Source organism: Sturnus vulgaris, chromosome 9 (genome assembly GCF_052056855.1).
Source record: "Sturnus vulgaris isolate bStuVul1 chromosome 9, bStuVul1.hap1, whole genome shotgun sequence".
Lineage (NCBI taxonomy): Eukaryota > Metazoa > Chordata > Aves > Passeriformes > Sturnidae > Sturnus > Sturnus vulgaris.
Window position 1 is genome coordinate 19726813 of NC_142251.1, and position 19869 is coordinate 19746681.

The 19869-nt window shown below is 37.2% G+C and overlaps 1 protein-coding gene across 3 annotated transcripts in view; it reads right to left on the reverse strand.

Annotated features, from left to right (window-relative positions):
- OLFM3 (olfactomedin 3) overlaps positions 1-19869 on the reverse strand; it is a 53687-nt gene that overhangs the window by 1870 nt on the left and 31948 nt on the right. The window contains exons 1-5 of one of the 3 annotated variants that reach the window (XM_014885171.2): positions 19446-19589; positions 14283-14429; positions 11730-11885; positions 8369-8588; positions 774-880 (exon numbers count right to left, since the gene is read on the reverse strand). In XM_014885171.2, the coding sequence (XP_014740657.1) occupies positions 774-880; positions 8369-8588; positions 11730-11885; positions 14283-14429; positions 19446-19574 (759 nt within the window). In that variant the 5' untranslated portion in view covers positions 19575-19589. Of the gene's footprint in view, positions 1-773; positions 881-8368; positions 8589-11729; positions 11886-14282; positions 14430-17594; positions 17774-19445; positions 19590-19869 lie in introns of those variants that run through there. The other 2 variants (XM_088170067.1, XM_014885179.2) reach the window with 2 other exon arrangements.

Below are 19869 nucleotides of genomic sequence, written 5' to 3' on the forward strand. Positions count from 1 at the left end.
TCTTCTGCAACTTCCATTCGCCCATTTTTTTCCTTCACACAATTTGCTTTTTCTCCTTTTAGTTTCTCAGAGTTTGTTTCTCTCCTAAAGGTAACTAAGATTTCTGGAGTCAGTAGCAAACCTGCATGAACACAGCAGGCAGGGGAGAGCTGCACACAAATCTTTATTTATTATAATTTTTCTTTTGCCTTTTCTGTTGTCTTTGTTTTTTTTTCTGTATTCAAAGAATTAATGTTGTGGGTCTCATACAAATGAAACCTAGTGCTTTGACTTCCAAAGCCCTTTGATGGAGACAGCATCTTCTCAAAGCTGTAGCCAATTTGAGATCCTACTGGAGATCCAAACGACAAAACAATAACATAACTTTGACAAAATGATCTGACTGGAGCTTATATGGGCCCTAATCCTGCCAATTTTAACTGTGCTGCATTATGGGTCCTGCTCTTGGGTAAAAATGTTGATATTTATTGTAGATTCCTCTGGCTCTTAGAAGACCTAAACACAATTAAATATGTTAGAAAATTAAAAAACTGGGTTGTCAGTTCTGATAGATGTTTGTCAACCCTGAAAAAAGTTGAAGTAAATGGCACAAAAGTGCTTAGATAACTTTTGTCTTTGGATATTTTTCCAAAAAATACTGTTTTTTCTCTGGAGATGTTTGAGTGTGAAAATGAATGAAGTAGAAAATTTAACTTCCTCGGGGAAAATATCCTTTAAAAGATTAAAATAAAGCAACTAAGAGTCCAGAACATAAAGATGGTGCCTTAACATACTCGGTTATTTTTCTCTGATGCCAATGGATCTGTCATCCAGGCTCCAAATCGGGTTCCAGATATCTTCACTGTAATGGGGCCTGTAATTTTCATCAATTTGCCACATGCTGAAATAAAAAAACACAAATGCATTAATGTACAACTCTCCTTGACATCAGTTAGAGCACAAGACCAAATGCTCCAAACTACATGGGAAGCAATCCAAGGGATTCAGGTTTTTGTTGAAGATTGATTGTCACTTTCACTGGAGCAACTTTTCCACATTGAAGAGTAATATAAATATGCAAAAATATACACATAAAATTTTATTGTTATATATTTTTGTATTTGCATCTTTTGAAGCATAGTTATGGTCTTTGGGTATAAGATAAAATACATCTGGTAGAGTATCTTCTGAGCTGAAGTGAAGAGCATTTAATTACAAATGAAATGAAGACTTAATTCCCCGCCCAGTTTTGCCCTCAGAAAGTTCAGCACAAAGCTGGGATTGATGAATGTTTCAGTTTTCCATTGGCCAGGGTACCAAGGTTGTTAAGGGCAGACACATAAACGAGCTTGTACACACAACATTGTGTACAATAACTCAAAGCTTGTGCCTGACTGCCCCCTGCTTACACACCCATGGCTCTTTCTGTACAGAAGAAAGTGACTATGAGAAGTATTTAGCAAGCTTGGCTGTATTGGTTGGCTTCTAATCCATTTGACTGTCTGGGAGGAAATAATGAAAGTCAATACCATCTCGGATGCTGACCTTCCTAACAACTCAAAAATCTATATTTTAGGGGACTTTAGTAAGATATCTATTAGTAACCAGCTCCTGGTGGAATTCATGTGTTTACCAAGATTTAATATCACACAGTGGTGTGCACATAATTAGGTCGAATAGCATGTTTTTAAAGAAAAGAATGTAAAACCAAGTGAAGCATTTAATTAATTATTAAAATATATAAATAAGTGCTTCTCTGTGCTACATGGTTGTGCTGTACTGATAACCATACCTTGGAAATGTGGATATCTGGTGTTGAGAGTGAATTTATTCAGCTCAAGAGGGTCACATCAAGCCTGAATTTTATACTCTGTTACTGCAAAGGAATGTATTATGCCAGCCTATTTGGGTCACTTAGAATGGGGTTAATGCTGTGGTGAACGCTCAGAGGCTGCTTGGGCAGTTGTTGTTCACAGCCAGGGAAGCTGGACGTATGGGAAATGAAGACAACTGCATGCATGCTGAGAATTCAATGAGCAGGGCAGGCTGTGTCTATTTTCTGGGTCAATTAAGAGACATTATTAAGAGACATATCTCAATCTATGTATGTATGTGTTTTGGAGATACTATTGGATTTTCCCATTTTAAAGAATCCTATAGCTTCTTTAATACTTGATTATGATAGGGTAATTTTTTATTCTGGATATTTTTTGTAGGTAGGCTGCTAGCATTGTGTGCTGAGTGCTCTTTTTCTACATCATTAACTGCTATCAGCTTGAGAGGTAGAGGACTATAATCTATCAAGGTGAAGGCTTTTATATTTAGGTGTTCTATTTGTACATAGTCTCAGAAATGGGCAAGAGACAACCTTTCAGAACATTTGAGTCTGAATTTGGAATACTTAACTTGGAATGAGTTATCAGAAAACTAACAAGCAGAATGAAATCAGAATAACAATTACACCTGTACTTGTAGTTTCTAGCATAATTAAAACACAGTGAATGCATGAGTTATAAGGTATGCTAATACTAACTGGTGCCTTTACAACACAGTATTGCAATTAGTGGGAAAGCAGAAAAAGAATTTGGAGTCTGGAGCACTGTTTCTTCTATGAAAAAAGAAATCCAGGAAGCTAAAAATATGTTAATAATGAGTTGTGAAATTTTGCTCCTGAATGGGTAAAAGTTATGGAAGAGCCCCTGGCAGAGATGTGAGGGCTCCCAGAGCCACCTTTTGTGTTGTGAGGGCCCAGGCAGGGCAGGTGTGAGCACTCCAGGTGGGCTCAGCAGTGCCACGACAGGATGGGAGCAGAACGGGCACACAGCAGGCTCGAGCCCCTGGAGCTGCAGTGGGACAGGGATACAAGCAGGGAGTGTTTGGAGTCCCTGCAGGGTGTGCACACAGCTCTGGGGCTGTTTGGGTGCTGCTCTGTGTGTGAGGAGCTTTTGGAGCTTACAGAACAGTTAAGAGATTTGTGTGCTTAAGCATCAGTACTGTGGTTCCTCTGTTGTATTGTATTTATTCTGAATGTATAACTCACTGATTATAGTTACACATTGTTAATAATTAATGAACTTCTTCAGCTTTCATTTGGTTTAAAGTATATGAACTGAGCTGTGTAGCCCTGTCACAAGAGTTAGATGCTTTTAGAGAATGATCTTTCAAAATGTATTGAGATGCTGTTCAATGTGAAAAGGGATGACATTGTACTTCAACTGCTAAATGATCAGCAGTTTGAGTCAGGGTATATTTCTGATCAAATTTTTATTCCCAGACAGCATGCAGTGATCAAGAAAGGAAGACTCTTAGGAGAACTGCTGTATAGCTGAGGGGCAGCTGACTGAAAAAATGACAAAGCTTCCCTTTTTGGTGTAACAAAACAGAGCACTTTGCAAGAAGCATAAGGATTTTTTTTCCCCTCCTGCCCTACAGTCGGTGCCATTTTTCTTTTCCTTCCTCATTAAACAGAAACCCATAGATCTGCTTAATTTTTTTATATAATTTGATGAAACTGGTATTTAAAACTAAGGAATACTATTTTTTCCACGTATGATAAAGTCATTCCTGTTGTAGTAATAATTCATATGCCATCAGCAAGCTTCTTCTGTAAACCCCAGCAGCACCTGAGGTCTGCTGACCTACTTGCTGACAGCATGGGCAGTAAAAAAGGAAGCAGCAGAGCTGTCAGAGCCCACCTCTTGTCATCCCAGCCTCCTCATAGCTGAGAGATCCTTATGACTGGGTTTCTATCTAATGAGCAAGTAAAAGAACTCAAATCAATCAGAAAGTACTGCTTGAAAGGACAAGGACAAGGCCCCAAAGCAAGTCTTGGCTGAATGGTCAACTTGAATCAGCTGATACTGCTTTAAACTGCTTAAGGCTGCACGAGTAACTTTTGCAGAAGTCATGTTTAACAGCTCACTGACACAAGATGAGTTTTCTCTTGGTTTTAAGAACTTCCAACTTTGCTTTCAGACCAATAAATTTTCCCTACTCCTCCACCAAAGCTGGTAACAGCTTCTTCTTGTCTGCTTAAGAGTATTGATCTAATCCCTGCCTGTATTCTCAGCTGCAGAATGAACCTTTAATTGTTTGGGTGGCCATATTAAAGTTGATCTTGCATGCTGAGTTTTGTTATTTTTTCGCTAGGGAATGGTAATACTAATGTATTGAAGGCAGGATGATTTACCTAAAATTTTTCTGTCATGAAAAGTCTGGGATTTTGAAATTAATGAAAATACCAATTAGTTTCCAGTTGATGGATTTCTTTAGCTCATTTTGTGTGTAAAGAAATACAACAGAGACAAATATAATGTGAAATGGACATCACTTCTGGACTATGAATTTTCCACAGCAGTGAGGGGGCTGACAGTTAAAACCAGCCTATGCAGATTTTTCTTTTTTTAACACAGCCAAATCCCTCCTCCCTGCTCACACTTTTTTGTTTTCCCCTGACAGAAGGGAACATACAAAAAGTTTTGGTTTATAGCAATTTGATGCCCTGCTAGAAGGACAAGATGGTAGTAAAAAGTTAGGTAAAATACATCTCCATACTAGCACATGTGAAGAAGTTCAGGTACTCTGAGAAAAATGTGAAACTTCTAGGCTTTTTTTTCTTCCTTCCCTAAGAGGTTCAGATGAGTTTACACAGAAAAGCAGTGGATTTTTGGAAGCCTTCAGTCTCTTTCCCTTGGCTTTGGAAGAAGCAGCTGCCTATGTTAGAAAGTCCCAGCCATAACTGATTGTAGTAGTTGGAAAATCCCAATCATAGAGTCTTTTTACATCCTAAACTGAGCTGCACAAGAAACATCATATGCACAATCCAGGTGTTTCTGGCTTGACTCCTCTCCTGTAACAATTCTGTACAGTGGACTCCTGTAAGTCTGTTCATGATTCCTAGCATTTATTTCTATTAAGGAAGAAGCTGAGCATGAAGTGACCATTAGAAGAGAAAACAGATGGACTTTTGTACAGCCTGTGGGCTGTGAAAGTATGTGGGGCAGAATGTGTGTGGAAAGCTCCCAAGTGAGCAAATACCAGGAGGAGGCTGTGACAGTGCAGCTGGAGAGGGGCTGGTCTGTAATAGCTAGAAATGGGTATAGTCCCATTCTCTGTGATGTGACTGAATATTGGTAGCTGCCATAGAGCAACTGAGTGCATAATTTGTAGAAGGACTAGCAAGAGAACTAAAACCACTGCATTCTCTTGAAGTGTTCATAAGCATAATTTTCATGTTTTTTGTTGTTTTTTGTGGTTTTTTTGTAGGTAATAAATAAGGAAAAATGAAGTGAGGGTTTTTTTTGGCACGTGCACAAATGAATTGAAGTGTTTTACTGCTTGTACTTTTCTGCTTATGGTCAAATTTGTCATAACGTACTAGTATGAGGGAATGAAGAATTAGTTCTTAATGAATGTATGTCTGTTTTCCTGCATAGTATGAATCCAGAAAGAACTATAATATAGTTATTAGAGTTTGCTGAGATGAAGTCCCTGGATTTTTCTGCATCGGTGCCATGTCTTGCTGTGTAATCTTGGGAAAAATAATTTATACTTTTGGGCTGCTTGTTCCTTTTGTTCTACAAAATAGGGATAAGAATCTATACCTCTATTTCCCAGTTTTATACTAAATGATATTTGTAAAGTTCTTCAAATCCCAAAGGGAAGGATGATTTGGAAGTAGAAGTACCACTGCAATCAATTAGTGCAGTCTCATGCCTGCACTAATAGCTCCTTTGCCACTGATGTAACAGAACTTCCTTGGATACACAGAATATTCTACTTTTGAATTTCTAACAAAAAATGTTACTGTAAAATATTGCTCAGAGTCTACATTATAATCAGATGTAGCTAGATATGAATCCAATATACATCTACTCTAATTTTATGTCAGAATATTGGCTTCTATTACTACCCATTTTATTCCAATTTCATAAACATGTCATGACAAGAATAGGAGGATTCCTGTGCAAACCATATTCTCTTATAAATACCCATGACTTACAGCAAAGGACCCATACATACATAATTACATGTGAATTCGGGGTGTGTGTAATCACATGCACACTATTCCTATGTGTTTAGCTGTATGCACCCTTTAAAAGTTTTGTCAACTAATTTCCTAGCAGCTTCATCTTGATTTTTCTCTTATTCCAAAGAGAAGGAGCAACATTCAGTCATCACAACTATTGTGGTAATCATTAAACCTCAGTGAAAGTAAGATAACTGCTTAGTGTACTGTAATGAGTGTTGAAAGCGTTGCCAGTGCAGATGGAAGAACCCTTTCAAGTGGCCAGGACAATATAAATAATGCATTATACTGCTGAAAAACACCTGCTGGGGAGAAGAATAGAGAATAGCTATTGCATACACTGATTAGAAAATTGTATTGTGAAATGCAATAAAATCTGTGAAGATTCAAGCCAGATCCTGTGGCCCACTGGGGCCATTGGCTTCTGGCTATTAGGCTGGCATGGCCAGGCACAGCTGGGTCATCTCCAGCATGGCCAATGTGGCCACAAAGCAGGTGTTGGTATGAAAACTGCTTTCCCCTCATGCTCTCTGATCTGAGCACACAGCCCCAGCTCTCAGCAGTTATAGGAAGCTGAACTGAAACTTCTTGCACTTCAAAAGGCACACAGGAATAGGCCAGGAAAACAGCCAGTCCATTAGTAGGGGACCATAAAAGTCATTTAAGCATCTAAGAGCAGGGAATAATGACAATAAGGATGAATGAATATGTGTTACATCTTGAGAAGGTCCACTTCCTTTTGATAATGGATATGCTTAATAATTTATTTTATACAAAAACTTTTTCTCTTCTGCTAATATATGTAATTTTAATGTTTTTTTTTCATTAGGTACATAAAGAGATTAGAATGTGTTGCAGGAATCCATAGATAGGATGTCAATACATCTAGAAATTCCGCTGTACAAAATATATCTCACACTGTCATTGCTTCACTAACTGCTGTTACAAGATGCTGTCAAAGCAAATAAAAACAAGATACTTGTTAAACTGATGATTTTTTGTATCTAATAATTTACTGGAACACTCACTATCAGAAAATACTTTTTATTCATAGGAATTTTCTTGTTTGCTGCAGTATTGCAACACAACCGTTTTCTCCCAACTGCCTTCTGTCAATGCAGTAATGTGTTATTATGTGTGTGTACTGAGGGGAAATAGGATCATAAGAAATTTCTGTTTGAAGAAGTCTTTCATGTATTTTAGCACATCACTACTGTGCTATTTCCAGAATAAAATAAAGAAATAAATTATTTAAGAGGCTAAGTTAACCTAGATTTTTCTCATTCTACTGCATCACAAAAATAAGGAAGCTCTGCTTATCTGGTTAAGAAGATATTTAATGTCCTGGGTAGCATTTGAAAGTAAACATCTCACACTTAATAACTGATAACTGAGACACTGATCACAGGCCTAAACCTCAGATTTTCAAGTTTATTCATATTCAGTGTTAAATTGCAAAGTGTTTATTTTTTCATAAAAGGGCTGGATTGTTTGCTGTAGTTATCCAGGTTGCAACAGTGATCCATTCTCCAAATGCATGCATAGACTGGGAAGAGGGGAGACTGCATTGTGTTTGTACAGCAGGTTACCTATCCCTAATGGAAGTCGAGGCTGACACTTGATATTCATCCTTAGGCCTTTAGTTTTAGTAGCTGATACTGAGCTAGTGCTGATTTTCAAAAATGCTCAACGTCTGACTTCTAAGTAAAGGCAGCATGGGAGCAGGCAACATGGAGCTGGCCTGAGGTGAACCTGGTGCAGCAGTAGCAATGGACTGCTGCTGTGCATCCTGCAGAAATCATGCTTTGGTCCCTTTAAGTTAGATGTGGAGTTTGATTAGATTGTAACATGACTTGGAGAAGGGGAGATCTCCTTAGCACTAATATTACAGACTAAAACATTTCAGTCAGGGTGGCCTCTCAGGTGATACAGCAAGATGCCTGGGTTTTGATGTGGACATCTCAAAACTGATTCCAGTCTACTTTTCACTATTTTTTTCCTTCACATTGGCAGCCCAAAGATGACTCTAGCAGCAGTCTGAGCTTTTTTGAAAGAATATTTGTAACTCTCCAAGCGGTTTAAACCTCAGATTTTGAATTTGCTATCTGTTATAATTTTTCATCTAATTGCTTCTGTATACAGGAAGGCAGTACATTATATCATGTACTTAGAATGATATAACTGACCTTAGGTTGAGTTACTCTTGTCTTTTATTATGGTAGCACAGATCAGAATATAATGCAATCTTTCATCAAAGAAACAAATAAATCCCCCCTCCCCACAAATCTTAATCTTTCTAAAGAGAGACAAATAAAAATGCACAGCCAAGGGACCAAATTTGCCATGAACTTGTTAACTTACTGAGCTTTTTCATGCAGTCACGAAGCCTGGTTTCTAAATTGACTACACGCTGGTGTAGTTCCTCATAGTCATAAGCACCAATTTCTTCCTGAATCCCAGTAAGCACAGTAGACAGATTCCTAATTTCCTCTTTGAACTGTGTGATCAACTTGGCATCAGTTTTGTATTGTTCCAGAACTGGGATCAGTGGCAGGAGCTCATCCATCTTTTCTTTCAACTCCTGTTAAATGCAATCATGTGCATTAGAGAAGTTTAAAGGAGTTCAATCCCCTAATTTTCTTTCATGTAATATTTATGCCTAATTATTAAAACAACTTGAAAATTATTATTTATTTGCAGATCTATTATTAGTCTTCTGTTAAAGTCTCAGACTTCATGGTAGTAAGCAGTAAATTAAATGCATGAAAGAATAGTCTTTCTATTGAAAGTAAAGACTTATCTTCAAATGATTGAACCAAACCCACTGACTTTCCATCTAGAGGATATGAACCACCCCTAAGTGTGTCTTTCACCAGAAGATGAACAGGCCTGAATGCACAGTAGTGCTCATGATCATACCTGGCTTACAGAGCTCTCATACTTAGTTGGTGAGCTGGTAATCTCTCTTTCATTCCCTAGAAGTACTAAATTCTTTGTTTGTCTGAATGTCTGTTGAAAAGTATTTATTCTTGTTCCAGCCACAATGATATATAACTTTTTCTTCTGAGGTAAAAATCCATGGTTCTTAACTGTGATTTGTACTTGTCAACCAGCTACATCACTAAATGCTTTTGAACTTGGTCAGTTGACATCTCTTCTGGAATATCACCAATGTTTTTTTTTTTGCCATGTGCAGCTGTTGCATTGCCAATCCTATTCTTAAACACTGACTGAAGAAAGCAAGGCTCCACCTTGAAATCTCAGATTGCCCTTTTCTTGGATTTTTTTTTGAGACTCATACTTTGAGAACTTGTCTTAATCTGTAGCGTATGTTGATCGCCCATCTTTCATTTCTTAATTATTCTTTTAAAGGCACTGATAATAGGGGCTTTACTAAATTTAAAGCAGTGTTTGAAGTTGGTTTTTGTTATTATTCTGTAGAAAACCTCAAAGAATCCTTGCAGTCAAAAGATTTTACTTTACTAAAACATAGCAGATATGTCATTATATATGAATTTCAGAATATTACTTCTGTTGATTCTGCTCTCAAGGGGTCTTTCAATTGCATTACAGCAGCAGAGTTACCGAAATGGGTGCAAAGAAGTGAACTCCTTTTGTTTATAGTTAAAACTATTTATATTTGGCTGTTTTTATTAAAATTTTAATCTAAACCTACTTTATGCTGTTAAAATGAATAGTAATTTTTTCCTTGATGACAGGGGAAGTAGGCTTTGTGACAGAGAAAGAATAGCTCCAGAAACCACGGTTTTTGTTATTTCATTTTGCAATTATTTCATTTTGCAATTATGAACTTAGGCTATAGTGCTGTGGGACAGTGAATCACCAAAAACCACAGGTAAGCTGTAATGGGAAAAAATGCAAAGCTTGTAAAAACTCAGGAAGATAAAATGTGTTTGAATTAGTGAAGGTATTCTTTTCCTGGTAGAATTTATGCCAGATGATGTATCATATTTGAGCAAACTTGCTGTAACATTTTGTGGCAATCAGGTACCCCCTGCCTGGCACAAAGTCAAGTATGGACTGACTATATGCTCAAGTGTGATCTGGACGAAATTTGTACTCCTTGGTACTGGTCAACATGAAAACATAGAATATCTCACTTCAGGAAATCATATAAAGTTTATTCTGGTATTTTCATGATATAAAAAAAATTGGCTTCTGCTGACACTCCAGAGCTTGTTGCTGTAATGAGTGGTAAAAGAACTAATAATTTCTATTGCAACATAGATAGGTGGCAGATGTGTTCTGGAACTTTGTGGCACTTGATATGAAGGATTATGTTATATCCAACATTATTTCTTTGTCTCAGGCAAGATAAAGCACTGGAATTTTAGTAGACTAAATTTCAGAACAGCATATTGTATTATTTTCACCTTTTAAATTATTTTATAACTGGATTGTCTGGAACTCTGTTTTATACTTCTGGCAAACTGTCAAACTGAAGGTAAATGACTGGTCAATAGAAATATTGAATATTTAAAAGGTTAGAGCACTGGAGTATTCTTTGGCCTCTGACATTGTATATGAGACATTAAAATTTTGATATTTCGTTTCCAAGGAACATTAAAATGAGAATACAGGACATATAATGAAATTATGCAAATTTGTTGTTATTGTAGCAGTAAGGGGTAAAAGAGAAAAAAGGTGAAGATGTTTCTTATTAACCAAAAACCTGGGAGTATGTGCTCAAACAGCTCTAAACTATGAACAATGACATAATTTATAAAGCTTGCTAGTCAAATCATTAGTGTACTTAATTCCTGATGTTATTAAGACCCACTTGATATTCAATGGCTCTGAAAAAAACCCCTAGATCTCTTGGCTATGTAATTATTTAGGTATCGAACTCTAGCACCAATTGGAAAATTAGGTTCATTTTATGTGAACTTTCAGAAACTCCTCAAAAAATATATATTTGCTTAAGATGTATTTATGTTATATTCAGAATGTATTTTCTAGAACCTATTTTGTGGTCTCTCAGTCTTGACAGATCAATTTATCATACTTGATATTTAAAGAACTTAAATATGCTCTTGAAATAGTTTTCTCCTGAAGAGTACTTCAGGTAGCTTTTTCAGAATACACAATGCTACTTATAATATCTGCAACCCTTCTTCCTCACAAAAGGATTGGCTTGTGGTTTTTGTTGTCATTAAAATTCAGTGGAAGTCTTTTTTTAATCACACAAATGTGACTGGGAGTGATTGCCCTCATCCCCATCCCAAATTTAAAACCTTCAAAGCAGACCTTCAGACATGAAATTAGATCTTAATTGTACTGGATAAAAATTACAATAAACTGATTTATTATAGCCTTTCTTCCCTTCAACTGCAGTAAACGTCATGCAAAACTATGCGTGCAGAACTCTCTTGTTTGCTATTAATTCCACTGCATCTCCCCTTTAGCATTGGAGCTTGAAAGAATACAAATTTCTCAGTATGACATAGATATTGATACAGAAAGAACAGGAATCTGTTTATAGTGACATTTCTCTAATGACTTAATAATTAATAGTTCCTCCCTATTGCAATTAAATTGAACAGAGCAAAAGATTATCATCATAAAGGATGATTTATTATGCTTTTCTTTTAAATGGCACTCGTGTAGGAGCATTTCAAGCTGAGACCTTAGCAGTCCATGCATTGCTATTTAGTACATGGTTTCCAGCAGGTTTCAAAGTTACCGATAAAATAGAACCTACCTGAAAGTGCTTTGTCATTAATGTCTTCCGATCGTCTTCAATTTGCCGAAATTTGGCCTTCAGCCCTTTCATTTGTGTTTCCATTTTTAAGACATACTGGAAATCCCTCTGAGTCCGTAGATTTAAAACTTCAATAGACTGGGACATATTCTGAACCTGTTAAAGAAGAACACTCTCTAAATGCACTTTTTGTTGCTTTGCTTTTTTCCTGGTTAAATGTCAGGCAATGAAATGCACTTCTGTCAATTAGTTGTGAGTCATTTCTACCACACTACAGTTCTACATTCTGTAACTGAATAACAGCACAAACATTGGGGAACAGGGCAAGACCTTGAAGCCACAAATTGTTTGGACTGCTAGAGGTAAAGAGAGAGAGATCCTTTAAGCATCATTTTCATTGGGCTCAGGAAAGGCTGTCAGGCAATAGAGTCTACTTTGAGACCTGCAGTAGATGGGACTGTGGTTCAGAAGGTGCTCATATAGCAAATATTTCCTTTCAGGCACTTTGGGAGGGACAGGACTGAAATTTTGGGACTTTGGCCAATACAAGCAGCATGACTTTCATTGTTAGTAGACATTTATAGAATCATTCAATATAAGGCATTCATAATACTGCCCAGAGATAAGCTGGGGTGTGTCAATCACCACAGAGGTATTTCCTCATGATTCTGTAAGTAAATGTAAAATTAGAAATTTTATCCAATTGTCTCAGCGGTAGAAAACCACATTTTTTTTTTTTTTTTACAGATGAAAAGTAGTGAATGTTTAGGTAACTTTTGTAGAGCAAGTGACTTTGTATTGTAGCTATAGTGAAACTTTTACCACAGTGATGAAACAGTAACTGTCATCCAGAGTAAATGATACTTACTTAAAAAAAATTCTCTAACGAAAGCAATGCTTTTGCCAGCCATAAAAATAACATGTTTTCCAAGTGTATTTATTCTATTTCAGTAAGTGTTTTGTTTTCCTAAATCATGAGAAAACTAGACTGCTGTAAATGTATTAGCACCTTATTGAAGTTTTGGCTCAAACAAAACATACTGCACCTTCCTAAGAAAAGACAAACCCAGCAGTACTCCTGTGGTTTGCAAGAATATGCAATACTTAAATGGATATTCATGTTTGGAGCTAACTCATTATGATCTACAGAATGCATGGATTTAGAAACTACTCTTAAAAATAGTATACATTACTTATTGTAGAGTTGGTTTTTCTTTTTTTTCTTTTTTTTTTTTTTTTGCTATCTAATTGTTGAAAGCAGGCAAATAGAGTCCTTTGGGTGCTGGAAGAACTTTGAGAATTTCCATATGGCAAAAGACACACTCACATAGAGGCTCTAATTAAAAGGACTGCATGGACTCAGGGAAGTACTAATACAACATTACATATCCATGATTACCAGTGTCCAAATCATAAGAAAATGCCTTTTAGAGGCTGATGATTCAGGTTAATTTCTGTGGCAGCTCAAAAACTGTGTTTGGATCTTAGCACACCCCTCCAGCCCCCACCTCAAAAGAAATATTTTTTTTTCCCAGTAATATTTTAGTATTTGGGGAATATGCTGGAGCAAAGACTGAAGTGTTCCTTTCTGAAGTAAACAGACAGCATGAGGGGAGGCAGCTCCTTTTCTCCCTGCTGATCCATCAATGTCCTCTCCATGCATCTCATGTTATGGGCTCTGTCAACTTAGTCCTTTCTGCAGTTCATGCAGTACAGGAAGCAAAAATCTATGGGGATCTGGCACTGTATTAACGCTGTAATGATTTTTCTGTAGCTAGAAAAATACTAAAAGTTGTGCGCTAAGAATGTATTTTAAAGTCTACATTTTATGTTGACTTTGCTGCTGTTCAAACACTCTCAGGCCTCAGGTTCTCTACCACTGGCTGTGATACAGTAACCTTGTATAAGTAACCTTGGTTACTTACACAGGGAATGCAGATGTTTGTGTTTTCATAGTTGCAACATTTTTTTCTGTTGATGCAAAGCAAGAGTTCATTGGTTTCACCATATATGCAATAATGGATAATACTGGAATTAAGAATTGGGCTGTTGGGGAAAATTTGCAGTACCAGAAAATGAATAAATAAACTTGAGGAAAACAAACAATGAAAAAATTAGAACTGTTTATGCTCTGCACAGTTTGCTTTCAAGATGCTGTGGTGTCTCTCTCATTATTTTTTGATAAGAGATGAGAAATGACTTTCAGCAGTCTCAGATGATCGAAGCAGAAGCTGTAGTTTAAATCCCACAGCACTGAGCTAGTTTGAGGTGGGATTTCTAACTGGTTTTACACAGCAAAATCTGACCTGTTGTATGTAAGAAAGAATTTGGGAGGAGTGTCTAAGAGAGAAGATGGGTTGGGAAATGTGTGATGTAAGGAAAATAGATAAATAATGATCAGAGACGAGAACATAGGTAAGGGATATACCCTGAAGAACAATTTTTATCAGGTAACTCTTCATTAGTTCATTATGTATTAACTGAGAGGGGAAAGCAGCAGATTTCCATGGGAAGTTTAATGACCAAGAGGAGGAACTTTTTTGGAAGACTTACCTTCTCTAGTAGTTGTCTGAGCTGCCTGCTTTTGGCATCTCTTGAACATAGGTTTTGTTCAGGTGCAACAACAGTGCAAATGCAACGGCCATCAGGATCCTGGGCTGAACTATAAACTTGCCACCCTTCCTTGGGGCTAATCTGAGTCTGTAACAACAAAATAACAATCAAAGGCACTGGTTTGATTTTTTTATTGTTTGAAAATAACACTGCAGCAGCATATTTTTATTCTTGCAGTACATGTCCACAATGAAGTTCCTAGTAGTCAACAATTATTATTCTTAACTAATTAGTTTGGTAGTTTCCCAGTTTTGCCATATCTCACGCTTTTGTAATAGTTCTTTAGAAGAATTTAGCACACACAGTTTCCAGGGTGGATAAGAGCAGTATTCTGCTTGTGATTCAGCACAAAACAGGTGATTTAATTCTTTGCAAGGGGACATTAGTGCTTTTCATCAGCAGAGAACAAACACGTCCTTTCAGCCTGGATGACTTTTACTTTAGACTAATGGAAACAACAAAGACTGGAAAGAACAAACATATGAGCCTGGGGAGAGTGCAGTGTGTGAGTCACAGGTGGGAATTGGCTCAGCAGCAGTTTGGATGTGGGGGACAGGTTTGGTCTTGAAGCTGCACCTCACAGGAACTTCTCTCCACGGGCTTCCAGTGCACTTAGCCAAGGGAACAGGGGCATGCTCAGGGCAGGATGGAAAAGTGTCTCGTTAGGCCAGGGGAATGGGGCTCATGGCCAGCAAGCCACAAGGTGATTAAGGCACTGCATGTCCTTCACTAGGATAGCAGAAATCTGGAAATTCCTAACTTGTTCTTTTTTACAGCAACCATGATCAAGAAAGAAAGGAAAAAAAAAATCACATTTGTTTGCAGAGCAGGGTAACATGGAACTGCATTTAATGTTTGTGTGGGATTTGGTATCTCTTTAATGTGATGTACAGAAATAATGGAGGAATCACGAAACCAATATGAGATGACTGAACGCATTCAGATGATGGAACTTAATAGATACAAGAAGCAGTTTTTGATATTTCTTTTTAAACTGTAATTTAAAGTTGATATTGTGCTTTATTCTTTCCCAATATTGTACTGAGTTGTTCCTAATATTGTATTGAGTGATGAATTTCATAGTACAGATGCTAATGGATATCATTGAAGTAATTTGGTCTGGACACAGTTGGAAACAGTTGCTATTTATATTATAAAATTGTACTCAGTGCCAGCAAAGAAAGTGATTATTTCAACTGGGAAGCTTTGATATTGATGCTTTCCTGGCAGCTTAGTGCAGGAGTTGCAGAGTTCCTCATCTCTGAAGAGATGCCAGTATCTCTGTGGACTGAGGTAAGAAAAGAGCACAGGCTTTTCACAAGAGTGACTCCTCTGAAGAAATCATTGAAGATGGCAGTGACCTTCTACTGCAGAGTTAATAGAAAAATCAAAATTGTGTTATTGCCATGTTTTACAAGGAAAAACAAAGTGCTATAATGTAGATGACTTGATGGGATGAGGGAGCTTTGCCTGTGGAGCTTTGAGAGATGACTGAGAGGGGACCTCATCAGTGCCCGCCAGTATCTGCAGGGAGGTGTCAGAGGATGGACCAGGCTCTGCTCAGGGGTGCTGAGCAACAGGACAAGAGCAATGGGAGGAACTGATGCACAGGGAGCTCCACCTGAACGTGAGGAAGAACTTCTGTACTGTGCAGCTGACCATGCACTGGAACAGACTGGCCAGAGAGTCTGTGGAGTCTCCCTGACTGGAGATATTCCAGAATCATCTGACACAATCCTGTGCCATGTGCTCTGGGATCACTCTGAGCAGGGAGGTTGGGTCAGAGGACCCACTGTGCTCCCTTCCAACCTTGCCCATTCCCTCTCTCCTGTAAAAAGATAATCTTGCCTTAGGTTTTGCCAGAAAGGCACAACCAGTGCTCAGTGCGAAGTTATACTGCCCCTATGGCATTCTCTGCACAATAATTTTTAAGGCAAAGGGAATTTAGCTTAAGACATGGAGAACAACAAAGACTAAATAAAATTACATGTGCAGAGACAATTTAAATTGGTTTTGAGAAGTTACTGAAATTGCAGGCTTTAACAAGTGAAGCCTTTCAAGGCTGTAATCCTTGAAAAGTGTAACCTCTATTTACCCCTGTAGTTTCCATGTTTGTAGAACTTATGGCCAAACAGTGTGGTCATATAACAGCAAGGAAATGAATTTTTTTGTGGGAGTTCAGGAAAATGTTCGGGAACTCAAGAGCTTCTGATTATAATTCCTTTAGTAATTAATATAAGTTAATGAAAAATTATTATATTTGAGCCTTATGCCTGCTTCATTTAGACTGGGGGCAACTGTTTTCACTGGATTCAGTGGACAATGTATGAGACACCAGGATCATGCAGTCCATAGTAAAGCTGTATAATCCTGTCTGAATTATCAAAGGTACTTATTTACGCCAGAGAGGTTGAAAGTGTCTCTCTTGGCTTTATCTAAGGAAACAAAAACCACTTTAATGATTAACTTAGCAGTTATTCTTTAATGGTGTCTAAAATACATCTGATTAAAAAATATAACTTCTGTTTGGGAAAATATTTCTCACAGTGAGAGACTGGCTAACCAAGAGCATGGTTATTGACTGCCCATGAATAAAAAAATAAGCACCCACATAGTACCAAAATTTAGGCTACAGTGGTATTAATTTTTCTCTGATTCCCTCTATTTGGAATTTTAAGCCTCCTTCATGAATTAAGATGGGTAATGTGAGTGATGGCAGAGAAAAACATGCATGCGTGCAAAGGTGCACTTTGCTTTATTTTTCTGTTACTGTTTTAGTTTGACATTTAATCCCTACTTCAAGCAGAAGCTGCTGTGCAGAAAAAGAGCTGGAAGTCATCAAAGTCTTACAGAAACTACTGCATCAACTTTTAAAATACAGGCTTACTGCTGACAGGCCTTAGTAAACAAGTAAGAAAAGAAATAACAAGTGGAAAACAACAGTAACAAGTTTTGCTAGTTCTTGAAAATCTGGGGAAAACAGAAGAGTCCCTATAAAGCCAAATATTAACCACTGCCATGGCAGGCTGCTGTATTAAATACTTATTTCACTTCTGAAAGATTTATTTTTTTACTTGCACTTCTATATATTCTGGTAAAACTGTTACAGCTACCTCTGTTGTTACTGTAGTGACAGGTCAAATGACAGTACCTTACTTAGGATGTTTGCTTAAACATAAACAGTATTTTCTGGTTTGTCTTGCAATTTCAACCCTGGTACTGAAACAGAGCTCAGAAGAGGAGGCCCCTTACCTGACCCCACATCCTTGTACAATTCTTCCAGCTGAAGGGAGGAAATTGGGAGGTTTTGTTCCTTTTTTTCACACTGTACAATATTAACAATTTATGAGCTGTGTATGTGCTAGGAGAGAAATTCTGGAGAAATGTTCATGCTGCAGAGTTCACTGGAGAAGCAGCCAGTGGGAACTCTGGATGGCTGCCAAAAATCCAAAAATCAGTCAGTGATGACCCTGGTATTACTGTGCACTTGGGGCATCAAATCTTTCAACCAACATCTAAAGTTTTAAGAGAGGTACCAGATTTGTGGTGCTTGGTTTTGTGCAAAAAGAATTAGGAACATAATTGAAATTTGTGTTTTCTTTATTAGCCAGATGCTGCCAAGCTCAGATAATCAAGAATTTATGATCACTTTCCCAGCTCTACTGGCACTCCTGCTACCCTTATCAAAACAAAAAAATATGCATATAGCTTAATTCAGTGAGTGAAAAGAGCATTCTTGAAATAATATTTAGAAGGCATTTCTATCAGCAGTGCCCTGTTGTAGCCAAGGGGGGAGCATGACAGTTTTGTACTACTTGGAATCTGAACATATCAGTATAAACACAGATATATTTGTGTGTGTATATCTGTATCTAATCTATATATATAGATATCTCATAATAACTAGTGTGCATCTTAGAGTTATTCAGTTGCAACCTTAAACTTGAATGTAAATGTGATAGGGAACTTCTACTTATACAGGCATAAGAACTAGCAATATATACTGTAATTCAGTGAGACAAAATAGCATTTAAGGAAAATAAAATAGAGCTTTTCTTTGTATTCTCATCTTGCTGCTCTGAAAGATAACTGAATTTTTTCTTACCACTTAATTAGTTTTAAGGTAGTAATATCTACAGACTAAATACAGTGATTTTCTGCAGTAGTATTTTTCCTGCATGCATATTTTCAATTATTATATGTTGGTTAGTAAATGTATAATTTTTAGTTACAAAATTCTGAGTTTTGAGAATTGTGAACTACTATACAAATAGTTAAATTTATATTTTACATAACCTACTATTATGTAAACATCTGATTGCAGTTACACAAAAAGATACCTAGACAAGAGTGTTTCACTAAGCATTTAGGAAAATGATGTTCTAATTTAATTTATGAAGACCAGAATCGTGTTCCCTCTTATCCAATTAAAGTTACTGGACTTTTTAAGCTTCTCTTGAGCTCATAGCTATTCACAGCTTTCATGTAGGTTTTTATAAACTGAGGCTGCTGCATACGAGCGTCAATAAGACAAAGTGATATTTCTGTCTTGTATTATTCCCATTATCAGCCTTTTAAAAATTCTGGTATCTAAGCTCCTAGTAACAATTATATTTTGTTTCTAACAGCTATTTATTTGTTTAACTGTAATCCAATAAAGAAAAATAGGAAGGAATCAGACCCTTTGCATACTGTATTGAATAGTTACTAGGTAATATTATCCAATTTTCCAAAAGAAAGCTACTGCCAGATAAAATTTTTCTAAATACCACAATGCATTTTTCTGGAGCAGTAAAGACAGGAAGAACAGCCTAGACAAACAAAAAGCCATTGCTGTGCTCTTTTTAGCATTTCATGCTCTAGGTTAAGGCATTTGTTCTTATATATTAAGGATATTATTCTGAAACCTCCCCTTCCATAGTAAGACCACAACATGCTCACCAGTGTGCAGTTTTCTGATGCCCAGAAAGAAGCATGCATTAAGAGATGATAGGAAGATTAGCAGCTAAAAAAGAGATTTACAAAGAGGCAACAAACTAACGCTTCTGCTGGCACATATTAATTCAGCATGAAGATAGCTCACAACACATAACAGCTACTTACTAGAGTATCTGAAGTGGTTATTCTGGTGGTATTTAGTCCTACCAGAGAAGGGAGAGTTTGGGACATCCAGTTAGAGATCATTGCCATGGTACTAAGAACAGCACCAAGCTTCAGCAGTGGAGGACTCATTGCTGTGGAGCTAATGAGTTTTCATAGTGAGTGATTATCATCCCAGTGCAGGCTGGCAGTGAGAGGCGTGACTGCAGCACACAACATCCACAGCATGAAAGGAGATCAAGCTACCCAGATTTAATCATCCATTAAAAACATTCCTATCCTCATTTGCCCTCTTTCTGCTCTTACTAACAAATACTTATGATTGTCTTCTGCTGACCACTAAATAAACAATCCTTTCTATGCTAATAGTCATTGCAGTTTCCAGTGGGAGATGGTGTGGGTGAATTATCTCTTTATAGGTGCTAGA